Source organism: Tachyglossus aculeatus, chromosome 27 (assembly GCF_015852505.1).
Source record: "Tachyglossus aculeatus isolate mTacAcu1 chromosome 27, mTacAcu1.pri, whole genome shotgun sequence".
NCBI lineage: Eukaryota > Metazoa > Chordata > Mammalia > Monotremata > Tachyglossidae > Tachyglossus > Tachyglossus aculeatus.
Window position 1 is genome coordinate 2,591,734 of NC_052092.1, and position 17,630 is coordinate 2,609,363.

At 49.0% G+C, this 17,630-nt stretch overlaps 1 protein-coding gene across 4 annotated transcripts in view; it reads right to left on the bottom strand.

Moving 5' to 3' along the window:
- The window catches only part of EHMT1 (euchromatic histone lysine methyltransferase 1), a 111,620-nt gene extending 106,643 nt beyond the window's left edge, over positions 1-4,977 (bottom strand). For all 4 annotated transcript variants that reach the window (XM_038767798.1, XM_038767797.1, XM_038767799.1 and 1 more), the window contains exon 1: positions 4,947-4,977. In XM_038767798.1, coding sequence (XP_038623726.1) covers positions 4,947-4,970 — 24 coding nt within the window. In that variant the 5' untranslated portion in view covers positions 4,971-4,977. The remainder of the gene's footprint in view (positions 1-4,946) is intronic.
- Positions 4,978-17,630: the final 12,653 nt, after the last annotated feature.

The following is a 17,630-nucleotide window of genomic DNA, read 5'->3' on the forward strand; positions in this document are numbered from 1 at the left end:
ACCCGATTTGCTTCTATCTACCCCAGTGTTTAGTAAGCACTTCGTACACTGCTTTGCACACCGTAAGCACTCAATAAATACGATTAATAATAATGGCATTTGTTAAGCACTTACTATGTGCTGAGCACTGTTCTAAGCGCTGGGGCAGATACAAGGTAATCAGATTGTCCCACACGGGGCTCACAGTCTTCATCCCCATTTTGCCAATGAGAACAGGCACAGAGAAGTTAAGCGACTTGCCCACGGTCACACAGCAGACAAGTGGCAGAGCAGGAATTAGAACCCACGGCCTCTGACTCCCAAGCCTGGGCTCTTCTACTGAGCCACGCTACAATGTCTGGCACATAGTAAGTGTATAACAAATGCCATAATTATCATTATTATTAATAGTAGTATCATCACCAAGCCTCACTGTTGGTACTAAACTCATTAATCAATGGTATTTATTGAGTGCTTCCTACCTGCGGACCACTACAGTAAGCAATAAAATGATAATACTAACAGTCATAAGATTAAGTAATAAACTGATCTCCCTTTTCGAATACTGCCTTGGAAGTTAGGCAAGGAGCAATGCTGAGCACCTTAATAATAATGATGGCATTTGTTAAGCGCTTACTATGTGCGAAGCACTGTTCTAAGCACCGGGGGTGGGGGTTCAAGGTGATTAGGTTGTCCCATGTGCGAAGTACTGTTCTAAGCACCGGGGGTTCAAGGTGATTAGGTTGTCCCACGTGGGGCTCACAGTTTTAATCCCCATTTTACAGATGTGGTAACTGAGGCCCAGAGAAGTTAACTGACTTGCCCAAAGTCACACAGCTGACGAGAGCACCTTCCCTGGAGACTCCAAAGCAGCATCTCAAAATCGATCAACTTCAAAACCCAAGTCGAACAGTTAGTGAAACTGAATTGCAGCTTGGAAAACCGAAGTCAAATGACTGGTAAAACGGAACTTCGGCTTGGAAAACCCGAAGTGATTGGTAAAATTGAACTTCAGCTTGGAAAACCAAAGTCAAGTGATTGTCACCTACTTGTTTTGCTGTCTGTCTCCCCCTTCGAGACTGTGAGCCCGTTTGTTGGGTAGGGACTGTCTCAGCGTGGCTCTGTGGAAAGAGCCCGGGCTTTGGAGTCAGAGGTCATGGGTTCAAATCCCGGCTACGCCAACTGTCAGCTGTGTGACTTTGGGCAAGTCACTTAACTTCTCTGTGCCTCAGTTACCTCATCTGGAAAATGGGGATTAAGACTGTGAGCCCCACGTGGGACAACCCGCTTAGAACAGTGTTTCGCACATAGTAATCGCTTAACAAATGCCATCATTATTTTACTTCCTAAGCACTTAGTCCAGTGCTCTGCACACAGTAAGCACTCAATCAATACAACTGAATGAATGATTGGTAAAAACTGAACTTCGGCTTGGCAAACCAAAGTCGAGTAGCCCACTGTTGGGCAGGGACTGTCTCTATATGTTGCCAATTTGTACTTCCCAAGCGCTTAGTACAGTGCTCTGCACACAGTAAGCGCTCAATAAATACGATTGATGATGATGATGATGATGAGTAGTCAGTAAAACTGAACTTCACAGCTTCCTAGCCCCCAAATCGTTGGGTGGAAAACCGAAGTCGAATAGTTAGTAAAACTGAACTTCAGCCTTCTAGCCCCCAAAAATCGTTGGGTGGAAAACCGAAGTCAAATAGTAAAACTGAACTTCAGCCTTCTAGCCCCCAAATCGTTGGGTGTCCCGTCCTTACCTTCCTCAGTCCCTCATAAGAAAAAGTTCTGCAGATGTGAATAATAATAGTAATAATAATAATAATAAAATTGCATTTATAAAAAAAAGAGAGTGAGCTCTGTGAACCCTTAAAGGAGGACAAAAAGGGGTGAAGAGGAGGACACTAAGCCCCTTTTCTCAACTTTTTCCTTCTTCAAACTTTGACACACACACACAACCCCAGCCCCACGGTGGGCAGTCGCCCTCTCCTCTTTTTAACCTGGATGCCCCCCAATCGGGCCCCCTTCTCCTGACTCTCCTGTCCTTCTGCCCCCCCAAAAAGACCCCAACTCCCTACCTCTGCCCCCACCGGGGGCCAACTTTCTCCTCCTCCACGCAGCAGGGCGAGGATGCGGGGGCAGAAAAGGAGAAGCAGCGTGGCTCAGTGAAAAGAGCCCGGGCTTTGGAGTCAGAGGTCATGGGTTCAAATCCCGGCTCCACCAATTGTCAGCTGGGTGACTTTGGGCAAGTCACTTCACTGGGCCTCAGTTCCTTCATCTGTAAAATGGGGATGAAGACTGTGAGCCCCCTCTAGGGACAACCTGATCACCTTGTAACCTCCCCAGCGCTTAGAACAGTGCTTTGATGATGATGATGATTGTATTTGTTAAGCGCTTACTATGTGCAAAGCACAGTTCTAAGAGCTGGGGAGGTTACAGGGTGATCAGGTTGACGGGGGGGGGGGGGGGGGGGGGGGGGGTGCTCACAGTTTTAATCTCCATTTTACAGATGAGGTAACTGAGGCCCAGAGAAGTTAAGTGACTTGCCCAAAGTCACACAACTGACAGTTGTTAGAGTCGGGATTTGAACCCGTGACCTCTGACTCCAAAGCCCGCGCTCTTCCCAGAGCCACGCTGCTTGTAACCTCCCTGGCTCTTAGAACAGTGCTTTGCACATAGCGCTTAATTCATTCCTTCATTCAATCGTATTTATTGAGCACTTACTGTGTGCAGAGCACTGTACTAAGCACTTAGGAAGTACAAGTTGGCAACACAGAGAGACGGCCCCTACCCAACAGTGGGCTCACAGTCCATTCATGCAATCGTATTTATTAAGTGCTTACTGTGTGCAGAGCGCTGTACTAAGCGCTTGGGAAGTACAAGTTGGCAACATAGAGGGACGGTCCCTACCCAACAGTGGGCTCACAGTCCATTCATTCAAATCGTCATCATCAATCGTATTTATTGAGCGCTTACTGTGTGCAGAGCACTCTACTAAGCGCTCGGGAAGTACAAGTTGGCAACATAGAGGGACGGTCCCAACCCAACAGTGGGCTCACAGTCCATTCATCCAATCGTATTTGAGTGCTTACTGTGTGCAGCACTGTACTAAGCGCTTGGGAAGTACAAGTTGGTAACATAGAGGGACGGTCCCTACCCAACAGTGGGCTCACAGTCCATTCATCCAATCGTATTTATTGAGCGCTTACTGTGTGAAGCACTGTACTAAGCGCTTGGGAAGTAAAAGTTGGCAAGATAGAGAGACGGTCCCAACCCAACAGTGGGCTCACAGTCCATTCATCCAATCGTATTTATTGAGCGCTTACTGTGTGCAGAGCACTGTACTAAGCGCTTGGGAAGTCCAAGTTGGTAACATAGAGGGACGGTCCCTACCCAACAGTGGGCTCACAGTCCATTCATCCAATCGTATTTATTGAGCGCTTACTGTGTGCAGAGCACTGTACTAAGCGCTTGGGAAGTAAAAGTTGGCAAGATAGAGAGACGGTCCCAACCCAACAGTGGGCTCACAGTCCATTCATCCAATCGTATTTATTGAGCGCTTACTGTGTGCAGAGCACTGTACTAAGCGCTTGGGAAGTCCAAGTTGGTAACATAGAGGGACGGTCCCTACCCAACAGTGGGCTCACAGTCCATTCATCCAATCGTATTTATTGAGCGCTTACTGTGTGCAGAGCACTGTACTAAGCGCTTGGGAAGTAAAAGTTGGCAAGATAGAGAGACGGTCCCAACCCAACAGTGGGCTCACAGTCCATTCATCCAATCGTATTTATTGAGCGCTTACTGTGTGCAGAGCACTGTACTAAGCGCTTGGGAAGTCCAAGTTGGTAACATAGAGGGACGGTCCCTACCCAACAGTGGGCTCACAGTCCATTCATCCAATCGTATTTATTGAGCGCTTACTGTGTGCAGAGCACTGTACTAAGCGCTTGGGAAGTACAAGTCGGCAACATAGTCCCTACCCAACAGTGGGCTCACGGTCCATTCATCCAATCGTATTTATTGAGCGCTTACTGCGTGCAGAGCGCTGTACTAAGCGCTTGGGAAGTAAAAGTTGGCAAGATAGAGAGACGGTCCCAACCCAACAGTGGGCTCACAGTCCATTCATCCAATCGTATTTACTGAGCGCTTACTGTGTGCAGAGCACTGTACTAAGCGCTTGGGAAGTCCAAGTTGGTAACATAGAGGGACGGTCCCTACCCAAGTGGGCTCACAGTCCATTCATCCAATCGTATTTATTGAGCGCTTACTGCGTGCAGAGCGCTGTACTAAGCGCTTGGGAAGTAAAAGTTGGCAAGATAGAGAGACGGTCCCAACCCAACAGTGGGCTCACGGTCCATTCATCCAATCGTATTTATTGAGCGCTTACTGCGTGCAGAGCGCTGTACTAAGCGCTTGGGAAGTCCAAGTTGGCAACATAGAGGGAAGGTCCCTACCCAACAGTGGGCTCACAGTCTAAAAGACTAGAAGTCCAGGAGACTGAAGGGGATTATTAAAAAGCCCCCCACGGTCCCCCAGGCCTTTGGGCCAACAAAAGGGGATTGGGATGATTTTTTTTCCCCCCCCTCAACTGGCACTTGTTGGAGGCGGGGAGGAAGAAGGCGAGCACATGGGCCCCCTCCTCCAGGCCGGCCCCAGGCCGCCCCCTCAGGGGCCCCGGAACCTGAATGGCTCCCGCCGAGCGCGGCGGCGGCGGCGGCGGGGGTATGGCTTATCCAGAGCCCCGGGCCCCGCGCCCCGTCCGTCCGTCTCCACACAAAAGCGGCCCCCCGGTGCCCGCGCCCCGGGCCCCGGCCGAGGCACGGGGGGGGGGGGGGCGGCCGGCCCTCCTCGGGGGCACCGGGGGAGGGTCGGCACCTTGCGCGAAACGCTCGCCTCGGGGGAAGCCGAGCCGCCTCAGCGCCCGCCTCAGCGCCCGCCCGCCCGCCCGCTCCGTCGCTCACCTCAGCGGCATCCACCGTAGCCATGGCCCGGGCGCCCCGACTGAGGCCCCGCCCCCGCCCGCGACGCGTCATCGCCCCGCCCCCCTCCCGCCCGGCTTTTCCCGCGAGAGCGCGCGCGCGCCGGCCCGAGAGAAGGCCGAGACGCACGGGGGGCGGGAAAAAAAAAAAAAAAGGGGGGGAGGAGGGGGGCGGCGCACGCGCACTAGGAAGGGCCGCCATGGCGGCTTCCAGCGCCCGCTTTGCCGTACGGCGCGTCACGTGGTCCGGGGTGACGTAGGCGGAGGGCGCCGCCCTCTTGGCCGTACGGAGGGTCACGTGGGCCGCCGCCTCAGGCCGCCTCAGCGCGAGCGGGTCGGCTGAGGCGAAATAATTATGATAATAATTACGGCATTTATTAAGCGCTTGCTATGTGCCAAGCACTGTTCTAAGCGCTGGGGAGGTTACAAGGCTCCCAGCCTTCATCCCCGTTTTCCAGATGAGGTCACTGAGGCCCGGAGAAGTGAAGTGACTTGCCCAAAGTCACACAGCTGACAGTTGGCAGAGCCGGGATTTGAACCCATGACCAAAGCCCGGGCTCTTTCCACTGAGCCACGCTGCTTCGATCCGTTGCCCCACGTGGGGCTCACCGTCTTCATCCCCGTTTTCCACATGAGGTCACTGAGGCCCAGAGAAGAAGTGAAGTGACCTGCCCAAAGTCACACAGCTGACAGTTGGCAGAGCCGGGATTTGAACCCATGACCAAAGCCTGGGCTCTTTCCACTGAGCCACGCTGCTTCGATCCGTTGCCCCACATGGGGCTCACCGTCTTCATCCCCGTTTTCCACATGAGGTGACTGAGGCCCAGAGAAGTGAAGTGACTTGCCCAAAGTCACACAGCTGACATTTCGCAGAGCCGGGATTTGAACCCATGACCAAAGCCTGGGATCTTTCCACTGAGCCACGCTGCTTCGATCCGTTGCCCCACTTGGGGCTCGTAGTCTTCATCCCCGTTTTCCACATGAGGTCACTGAGGCCCAGAGAAGTGAAGTGACTTGCCCAAAGTCACACAGCTGACATTTGGCAGAGCCGGTATTTGAACCCATGACCAAAGCCTGGGCTCTTTCCACTGAGCCACAATGCTTCGATCCGTTGCCCCACTTGGGGCTCGCAGTCTTCATCCCCGTTTTCCACATGAGGTCACTGAGGCCCAGAGAAGTGAAGTGACTTGCCCAAAGTCACACAGCTGACAGTTGGCAGAGCCGGGATTTGAACCCATGACCAAAGCCTGGGATCTTTCCACTGAGCCACGCTGCTTCGATCCGTTGCTCCACATGGGGCTCACCGTCTTCATCCCCGTTTTCCACATGAGGTCACTGAGGCCCAGAGAAGAAGTGAAGTGACCTGCCCAAAGTCACACAGCTGACAGTTGGCAGAGCCGGGATTTGAACCCATGACCAAAGCCTGGGCTCTTTCCACTGAGCCACGCTGCTTCAATCCGTTGCCCCACATGGGGCTCACAGTGTTCATCCCCATTTTCCAGATGAGGTAACTGAGGCCCAGAGAAGTGAAGTGACTTGCCCAAAGTCACACAGCTGACATTTGGCAGAGCCTGGATTTGAACCCATGACCTCTGGCTCCAAAGCCCGGGCTCTTTCCACTGAGCCACGCTGCTTCGATCCATTGCCCCACATGGGGCTCGCAGTCTTCATCCCCATTTTCCACATGAGGTAACTGAGGCCCAGAGAAGTGAAGTGTCTTGCCCAAAGTCACACAGCTGACAAGTGGCAGAGCCAGGATTTGAACCCATGACCAAAGCCTGGGATCTTTCCACTGAGCCACGCTGCTTCGATCCGTTGCCCCACTTGGGGCTCGCAGTCTTCATCCCCGTTTTCCAGATGAGGTAACTGAGGCCCAGAGAAGTGAAGTGACTTGCCCAAAGTCACACAGCTGACAGTTGGCAGAGCGGGGATTTGAACCCATGACCAAAGCCTGGGATCTTTCCACTGAGCCACGCTGCTTCGATCCGTTGTCCCACTTGGGGCTCGTAGTCTTCATCCCCGTTTTCCACATGAGGTCACTGAGGCCCAGAGAAGTGAAGTGACTTGCCCAAAGTCACACAGCTGACATTTGGCAGAGCCGGGATTTGAACCCATGACCTCTGGCTCCAGAGCCGAGTCGGGATTTGAACCCATGACCAAAGCCCGGGCTGTTTCCACTGAGCCACAATGCTTCGATCCGTTGCCCCACTTGGGGCTCGCAGTCTTCATCCCCGTTTTCCAGATGAGGTAACTGAGGCCCAGAGAAGTGAAGTGACTTGCCCAAAGTCACACAGCTGACAGTTGGCAGGGCCGGGATTTGAACCCATGACCAAAGCCTGGGATCTTTCCACTGAGCCACGCTGCTTCGATCCGTTGCCCCACTTGGGGCTCGCAGTCTTCATCCCCGTTTTCCAGATGAGGTCACTGAGGCCCAGAGAAGTGAAGTGACTTGCCCAAAGTCACACAGCTGACATTTGGCAGAGCCGGGATTTGAACCCATGACCTCTGGCTCCAAAGCCCGGGCTCTTTCCACTGAGCCACGCTGCTTCGATCCATTGCCCCACATGGGGCTCGCAGTCTTCATCCCCATTTTCCACATGAGGTAACTGAGGCCCAGAGACATGAAGTGACTTGCCCAAAGTCACACAGCTGACATTTGGCGGAGCCGGGATTTGAACCCGTGACCTGACTCCAAAGCCTGGGCTCTTTCCCCTGAGCCACGCTGCTTCGATCCGTGGTATTTATCAAATCATATCAATAATGATGAGGTATTTGCTAAGCGCTTACTATGGGAGAGCGCTGTTCTAAGTGCTGGTGAACTTCTCAAGAGATTAGTACAGTGTTTTGCACACAGTAAGCACTCAATAAATATTCAAGCGCTTAGTACAGCTCTCAACACAGTAAGCGCTCAATAAATACAATTGAATGAATGAATGAATGAATACAAGGTCATCAAATTGTCCCACGTGGGGCTCACAGTCTTCACTCCCCATTTGACAGATAATAATAGCGCTTAGTACAGTGCTGTGCACACAGTAAGCGCTCAATGAATACAATTGAGTGAATGAATGAATAATGTTAATAATTGTGGTATTTATTGAGCACTTACTATGTGCCAAGCACTGTTCTAAGCGCTGAGGGGATACTGTTTATTCATTCAATCACATTTACTGAGTGCTTACTGTGTGCAGAGCACTGTACTAAGCTCATGGGAAGTACAAGTCAGCAACATATAGAGATGGATTTACTTTACTTACCTTTTAGACTGTGAGCCCACTGTTGGGTAGGGACTGTCTCTATATGTTGCCAATTTGTACTTCCCAAGCGCTTAGTACAGTGCTCTGCACATAGTAAGCGCTCAATAAATACGATTGATGATGATGATGATGATGGTGACCTAACCGATTCTTCCACTTTCACTAACCAAGGGAACTATAAGTCGAACCAGTCAACTTTGCAGGTTCAATTGCATTTTAACAATTTCACGGTGAGCAGCGTTATCAATAAATTAATGGTATTTTTTGAGCGCTTACTGTGTGCCCAGCACTGTACTATATGCTTGGGAGAGGACAATATAGTCACATTCCCTGCCCACAACCAGCTTACAATTAACTTGGAACTGCTATTTACCACTACCAGCTGGGACTCACGCTATTGACATGTATTATTTCCAGCTCCAGTTAGTAAGGATCCAAACCAGTGCACTCTGGAAAGTGCCCGAAGAAACACTCTTTAATTTTTTTTTTTCAATTCGGTCCAGAATGGCTTCAATAAAGACTAAAGCCTACCAATTCAGGTTTAGTTGCGGTTTGAGGGAAAAGTGTTGGCCCCACCTGGATCTGGGTTGAGTTTGACTCTCTTCCCCGCCTCATAGGAATGTGGCGAGGTTTAATTTAGGGTTGGGAATGGGAGCCTGTGATGAAAGTGGTGAAAATATGCAAACTGCTTTTATTCTTCTCCAGCCTCTTGCACCTGGGAGTATTGAAAAACGTTCGTGAAGCAAAATATAGAAAAGGGAGCTAACCAATTGAGAGAGAGCGTGGAGATGATTCCGGTAAGAGTAGCGTTCACCGCGATATTATCAAAGGGGCTGAGCTTGTGGATTCCCACTGCAGTTAGAAGTGCAGGATACAACGTATAATTACATAGAAGAAAAGGAGAAATTAACTAACTGCTGAATCCTGTTTCTTTCTATATCCTTTCTGATTCACTGACGGCTTGCGAAGATGCCACGCTAGGAATTCCTTTCCAAAATGTCTGATCTTTTTCCTCCCTGTGGCTCCTTTTATGTGACATTTTTGAAAATCGACTGGGGCCTTTGGCGGGGCTTAGAATTAAACCAAGTGTTTAAAAATCAAACCTCACTCAGCGGCAAAAACAGTACCTCTAAAAGCATCGCAAGGCCTAGTAGAGAGACAAAGGACGTAGGAGTCAGAGGACCTGGGTTCCAATCCTGATCACTTGGGAAAGTCACTTAATTGCTCTTTGCCTCAGTTTCCTCATCTTAAAATGGGTATTCAATATTAATACCTGTTCTGTCTTCTACTTATACCGTGAATCCCATGGGGGAAAGGAATTGTGTTCAACCTGATTAGCCTGTATCTACTCCAGCACTTAGAACAGTGCTTGACTCAGAGTGGGCCCTTAATCAATGCTTACTATTATTTTTACTATGATTATTATCATGACAATCCTTGTCTTAGATGGGCATCCAGAAAATTACTCTTAACTAAATGTTTGTCAATTTCAGCACTGTGTACACTTCAAAAATGGGACTAATTTGCTTGGGTTGGCAAATGATGCAGTGCCATTTTTTTATAGTATTTGTTAATAATAATAATGATAATGATTATATTTGTTAAGCACTTACTATGTGCAAAGCACTGTTCTAGACACTGGGGGGGAATACAAGGTGATCAGGTTGTCCCACATGGGGCTCACAGTCTTAATCCCCGTTTTACAGATGAGGTAACTGAGGCCCAGAGAAGTTAAGTGGCTTGCCCAAGGTCACACAGCTGACAAATGGTGGAGTCAGGATTTGAACCCATGGCCTCTGACTCCCAAGCCTGTTCTCTTTCCACTGAGCCATGCTGCTTCTCATGGAAAAGCTTAAGCACTTGTAAGCGCTGGGACAGATACAAGGAAATCAATACATGGGGATGGAGAGCTTTGAAGCCAAAAGCGAAGACTTTTTGTGTGATATGGTGGCATTTATTGAGCGTTTACTATGTACAGAGCATTTTCCTAAGCACTTGGGCAAGTACAGTACAACAGAGTTGGTAGACACATTCCCTGTCCACGAGACGAGTTTTACGTGATTTGCTCGTACTCACCCCAGCTCTTAGTACAGTATCTGGCAATTAGTAAGGGCTTAACAACTCCTACAGTTATTAATATAAACGCATGAATTACATTAACAGCCAATTTTATCACATTAATAAAATGACCATAAAGCTTTTAAGTGAGGGAAGTCATTGAGGTCACAAATGTCCCTTCTAGGCCCAAGCCAAATAAAAACTGGCTTCATAGTCTTCTTCTGGTTTAATTGTTCTGGAGATTGCAACATCCAAGATCACAAAAGCATCTTTTATGATTCAGCTCTGCTTGGTCCCCCAAAAGAAAAGCCTGGAATATGCAGATGGATACTGCCACACAATGGGCTTGCACCTTTTCTCTTTGGCCTTTTTCTGCCTTTAGCAGGCCTTGGCTTCTGGAAGACCTGAGTAGTCTGTCCTCTCTGTGTGTGGGTGTGCGGCAGGGGCAGATTGACCCAAATGGGTACAGATTGACCCAAATGGGTACAGATTGGGTTTGGGATTAGCTGCGTGGGCATATTGACGGTGCCAAGGGTCCTCAGGAAATAGGGTAACGCTGGAAGAAGTCACTTCTCTGGAAGCAGCGTGGCTTAGTGGAAAAGCATGGGCTTGGGAGCCAGAGGTCATGGGTTCTAATCCTACCTCCGCCACTTGTCTGCTGTGCGGTCTCAGGCAACTCACTTTACTTCTCTTCCCAAGCGCTTAGTACAGTGATCTGCACACAGTAAACGCTCAATACGATTGAATGAATGAATGAGTGGGCCTCAGTTACCTCACCTGTAAAATGGGGATTGAGGTTGTGAGCCCCATGCGGGACAGGGACTGTGTCCAACCCAATTTGCTTGTATCTACCCCAGCCCTTATTATTGTTTCTGGCACATGTAAGTGCTTAACAAATATCATTATTATTATTATTATTAGTTCTAATCCTGCCTCTGTCGCTTGTCTGTTGGGAGGCCTCGGGCAAGTCGCTTCACTTCTCTGGGCCTCAATTCCCTCATCTGTAAAATGGGGATGAAGACCGTGAGCCACACGTGGGACAAGATCTATGTCCAACCCGATTTGCCTGTATCTTCCCAGCACTTAGTTCAGTGCCTGCCACCTAATAATAATAATGATGATAATAATAATAATTGTGGTATTTGGTAAGCACTTACTTTATGCCAGACACTGTGGTTACATAGTAAGCTCTCAAGAAGTACCCCAATTACAATTATTATGATAACGATATAGGAAGCAGCATAGCCTAGTGGGGAAGCAGCATGGCTCAGTGGAAAGAGCACGGGCTTTGGAGTCAGAGGTCAGGCGTTCAAATCCCGGCTCTGCCAACTGTCAGCTGTTTGACTTTGGGCAAGTCACTTAACTTCTCTGTGCCTCAGTTCCCTCATCTGTAAAATGGGGATTAAGACTGTGAGCCCCACGTGGGACAACCTGATCACCTTGTAACCCTCCAGCGCTTAGAACAGTGCTTTGCACATAGTAAGCGCTTAACAAATACCATCGTTATTAAGAGCCCGGGCTTGGGAGTCAGAGATCGTAGGTTCTCATCCTGGCTCCTCCACTTGTCAGCTGTGTGGCCTTGGGTGAATCCCTTCACTTCTCTGGGCCTCAGTGACCTCATCTGTCAAATGGGGATGAAGCCTGGGAGCCCCCCATAGGACAACCTGATGACCTTGTATCTCCCCCAGCGCTTAGAACAGTGCTTGGCACATAGCGCTTAACCAATACCATCGTCATTATGATGATGATGATTCTCTTAGACTGTGAGCCCACTGTTGGGTAGGGACTGTCTCTATATGTTGCCAATTTGCACTTCCCAAGCGCTTAGTACAGTGCTCTGCACATAGTAAGTGCTCAATAAATACGATTGATGATGATGATGTTGATGGAGGAGCAGTGTGGCTCAGTGGAAACAGCCCAGGCTTGGAACCCAGGGGTCGTGGGTTCTCATTCATTCATTCATTCAATTGTATTTATTGAGTGCTTTCTTTGTGCAGAGCACTGTACTAAGCGCTTGGGAAGTACAAGTTGGTAACGTATAGAGACGGTCCCTACCCAATAGTGGGCTCACAGTCTAGAAGGGAAGTTTAAGAAGCAGCAGCAGCAGTTTTAGAGAAGCAGCGTGGCTGTGGAGTCAGAGGTCATGGGTTCAAATCCCGGCTCCGCCAAACGCCAGCTGTGTGACCTTGGGCAAGTCACTTCACTTCTCTGGGCCTCAGTTCCCTCATCTGGAAAATGGGGATCAAGACTGGGCGCCCCCCGTGGGACAACCTCATCACCTTGCAACCTCCCCAGCGCTTAGAACAGTGCCCTGCACACAGTAAGCCCCGCCACTTAATAATAACAACAATGATGGCATTTATTAAGCGCTTACTATGTGCCAAGCACTGTTCTAAGTGCTGGGGAGGTTACAAGGTCCACTTATCAGCTGGGTGGCCTTGGGCAAGGCACTTCACTTCTCTGAGCCTCAGTTCCCTCATCTGGAAAATGGGGACGAAGAATGTGAGCCCCACGGGGGACCACCTGATTACCTTGAAACTCCTCCAGCGCTTAGAACAGTGCACATAGTGAGCGTTTCACAAATACCATGATGATGATGATGATGATGACGTAATGAGGGCTGAGGCCCGTCGGGCGGCGGAAGCAGCGGGCTGCTGCCACCTCGTGGCCGCCCGCGGGAGCGCCGCGCCCCCTCCCACCGCCACCCACGGAGACCCGCCGCCAAAATAAAAGCCCCTCTCCCAACCGCCGCCCAATGGAAAGTCTCTCAACTCCCTCCCTAGCAACCAACCAATCAATCAATCAATCGTATTTATTGAGCGCTTACTGTGTGTAGAGCACTGTACTAAGCGCTTGGGAAGTACAAGTTGGCAACATATAGAGACAGTCCCTACCCAACAGTGGGCTCACAGTCTCAAAGACCACCACGCACAGAGATTCGCACACGGCCTCACAACACCCTCACAAACACACACACACAAACGCTCTGAGTCGAAGGAAAAGTCGCCCAGTCCCCTCACAAACACACACACACAGGCTCTAAGTCGAAGGAAAAGTCTCCCAACACCCTCACAACCAACACACACACAGGGGCTCTGAGTTGAAGGAAAAGTCTTCCAACATCCTCACAACAACCCCCCCTAACACACACACAGAGGCTCTAAGAAGAAAAAGTCTCCAAACACCCTCACAACCAACACACACACACGCTCTAAGCTGAAGGAAACGTCTCCCAACAACCCTCACAAAACACACACACACACACACAGAGTCTCTGAGTCGAAGGAAAAGTCGCCAAACACCCTCAAAATCAACACACACACACAGCGGCTCTAAGTTGAAGGAAAAGTCTCCCAACAACCCTCACAAAACACACACACACACACACACACACACACAGAGCCTGAGTCGAAGGAAAAGTCTCCCAACACCCTCACAACCAACACACACACAGGGGCTCTAAGTCGAAGGAAAAGTCTCCCAACAACCCTCACAAAACACACACACACAGAGCCTCTGAGTTGAAGGAAAAGTCGCCCAACACCTCACAACCAGTACACACACATCACACACACACACACACACACACACACACAGAGAAGCTCTAAGTCAAAGGGAAAGTCTTCCAACACCCTCACAACCAACACACACAGAGGCTCTAAGTCGAAGGAAAAGTCTCCCAACAACCCTCACAAAACACAAACACACAGAGCCTCTGAGTCTCAGGAAAAGTATCCCAACAACCCTCACAGCATACACACACACAAAGGCCTCTGAATGAAGGAAAAGTCTCCCAACAACCCTCACAACACACACACACACACACACAAAGAGCCTCTGAGTGAAGGAAAAGTCTCCCAACACCCTCACAACCAATACACACACAGAGGCTCTAAGTCGAAGGAAAAGTCTCACAACACCCTCACAACACACACACACACACACACACACGGAGCCAAAATAAAAGCCCCCAAACACCCTCACAAACACCACAGAGTGTGGCTCAATGGAAAGAGCACGGGCTTGGGAGTCAGAGGTCATGAGTTCAAATCCCCGCTCTGCCAATTGTCAGCTGTGTGACTTTGGGCAAGTCACTTCACTTCTCTGGGCCTCAGTTCCCTCATCTGTAAAATGGGGATTAAGACTGTGAGCCCCACATAGGGCAACCTGATCACCTTGTATCCTCCCCAGTGCTTAGAACAGTGCATTGCACATAGTAAGCTCTTAACAAATGCCATTATTATTATTATTATTATTATTATTATTATTATTATTATTACCACACCCACAGAGACTCACAACCCAAGTGAAAGGATCCCTAACACCCTCACAACCTACATTCATTCATTCACTCAGTCGTATTTATTGAGCGCTTACTGTGTACAGAGCACTGGACTAAGCGCTTGGGAAGTACAAGTAAGCAACATACACACACAAAGACACACACAGAGACTCACAGCCAAAATGAAAGCCGCCTGACACCCTCACAACCTAAACATTCAAATTCGCAACCAAAATAAAAGCCCCCAAAACACCACACAGAGACTCACAACCAAAATGAAAGTCGCCTGACACCCTCACAACCTACATACACAAACTCGCCGCCAAAAAAAGCCCCCAGACACCACACAAGGGCAACCAAAATAAAAGTCACCTAACACCCTCACAACCTACACAGACACGCACAGTCTCGCAGCCAAAATGAAGGTATCTAAACACCCTCACCACTTACACACACACACACACTCAGATTTGCAGACAAAATAAAGGTCTCCTAACACCTTCACAACCACCACACACACACACACACACTCCCAGCCAAAATAAAAGCCCCCCTAGCCCCCTTATTCCACCAGATTCACAGCTAAAATAAGTCTCTAAAAACTCTCCCCCTCATTCATTCTTCATTCAGTTGTATTTATTGAGCGCTTACTGTGTGCAGAGCACTGTACTAAGCGCTTGTCACCGGACTCAGACTCACACCTCTAATAAAAGCCTCTAACACACTCACAGCACCACAAACACACACACACAGACTCACAGCCAACATAAAATTCTCTAAACCCCTTCACACTGCCACACACAGAGTCACAGCTAAAAAGTCGCCAAACACCCCTCACAATCACCACACACAGGGACTCACAACCCAAATTAAAGTTCTTATAATAATAATTATTATTATTATGGTATTTGTTAAGCACTTACTATGTGCCAAGCACTTTTCTTGGCGCTGAGGACTGTACTCCCTCACCACCACCACACACAGACACATAGCCACTTGTCTGCTGTGTGACCTTGGGCACACACACACACACACACACACACACACACTGCCTCTGAGTCTCAGGAAAAGTCTCCCAACAACCCTCACAACACACACACACACACACACACACACACACAAAGAGCCTCTGAGTGAAGGAAGTCTCCCAACATCCTCACAACCAATACACACACACACACACACACACACACAGAGGCTCTAAGTCGAGGGAAAAGTCTCCCAACACCCTCACTACCAACACACACACACACACACACACACACACACACAGATTCAGAGCCCAAATAAAAGCCCCCAAACACCCTCACAAACACCACACAGTGTGGCTCAATGGAAAAAGCACGGGCTTGGGAGTCAGAGGTCATGAGTTCAAATCCCCGCTCTGCCAATTGTCAGCTGTGTGACTTTGGGCAAGTCCCTTAACTTCTCTGTGCCTCAGTGACCTCATCTGTAAAATGGGGATGAAGACTGTGAGCCCCACGTGGGACAACCTGATTACCTTGTATCTCCCCCAGTGCTTAGAGCAGTGCTTGGCACATACTAAGCACTAACAAATACCACCATTATCATAGCCAATAAAAGTTCCTTACCATCACCACACAACTAAAATAGATTCACGGCTAAAATAAAAGTCACTAAACACCCTCACAACCACTACACAGAGGAACTCACTGCCCAAATTAAAGTCCCTCTACCCCTAAACCCCCACCACAGCCAGAGGCACATAGCCAATAAAAGTTCTTTTAACCCCAGCTCACAACTAAAATAAAACTCCCAAAACACCACACAGGGGAACAAATAGCGAAAATGAAAGACACACACACCAAAGCCCCTACACACCTCAAGCCCCAAACCGCCACCATACATGGCTAAAAGTGTCTAAATATGCTCACCCTCAAAACCACCACACACAGACACACACACACACCCCATACAATAAAAGTCTACACATACCCTTATCCTCACAACCACACACATCGCACACACCACACAATAAAAGTCCACATGTACCCTCATCACAACCATTCATTCATTCATACAATCGTATTTATTAACGCTTACTGGGTGCAGAGCACTGGACTAAGCGCATGGAAAGTACAATTCGGCAACAGATAGAGACAATTCCTACCCAACAACAGGCTCACAGTCTAGAAGATAGGCAAAGGGCATTTCCCCAAAGGGCTGTGAGACGGAGGAAAAACGAAATTGGGTGGAGGGGAAGAGAGGAGAGGAGGGTATGAGGGAGAGGGTCCCATGAGGAAAGAACTTGGCTGTAGGGAAAGGGAAGAGGAAAAGGAACCACACACACACATAATAAAAGTCCACACGTACCCTCATCCTCACCACCACACACACAAACCGCACAAAGTCCACGTGTCCTCATCAGAACCATACACTTACACAATGAAAGTCCACACATACCCTCATCCTCACAACCACACGCACCACACAATAAAAGTCCATATGTACCCTCATCACAACCACACACACACACACACACACACACACACACAAAATAATGAAGTCCAGCCAGGCTGATGCCCATTGGTTGTCCAAAGGAAAGAGTGTGACCCATTATATTATTTGGGGTGACCCCCAAATTCATTCATTCATTCAATCGTATCTATTGAGTGCTTACTGTGTGCAGAGCACTGTACTAAGCGCTCAGGGAGGGTATAATACAACAGAGCTGGTAAACATGTTCCTTGCTCTCCCCCTTCTAGACTGTGAGCCCACTGTTGGGTAGGGACTGTCTCTATATGTTGCCAGCTTGTACTTCCCATGCGCTTAGTCCAGTGCTCTGCACACAGTAAGCGCTCAATAAATACGATTGATTGATTGCTGAGACTCTGGGTTCCTGTTGTCGGCACTGTAGATTAGAAATTTAGATTAGAAATCTCAGATTAGAAACTTCTGCAGAACTGGGGGTCGCTTCTCCCCCAAACACTTAGTACAGTGCTCTACACATAGTAAGTGCTCAGTAAATACCTCTGATTGACCTCTTTCTTGTCCTGTGCCTATAATGTAATTAGCGATAGAGGATACAAACCTCCTCTGGAGTGAAAAT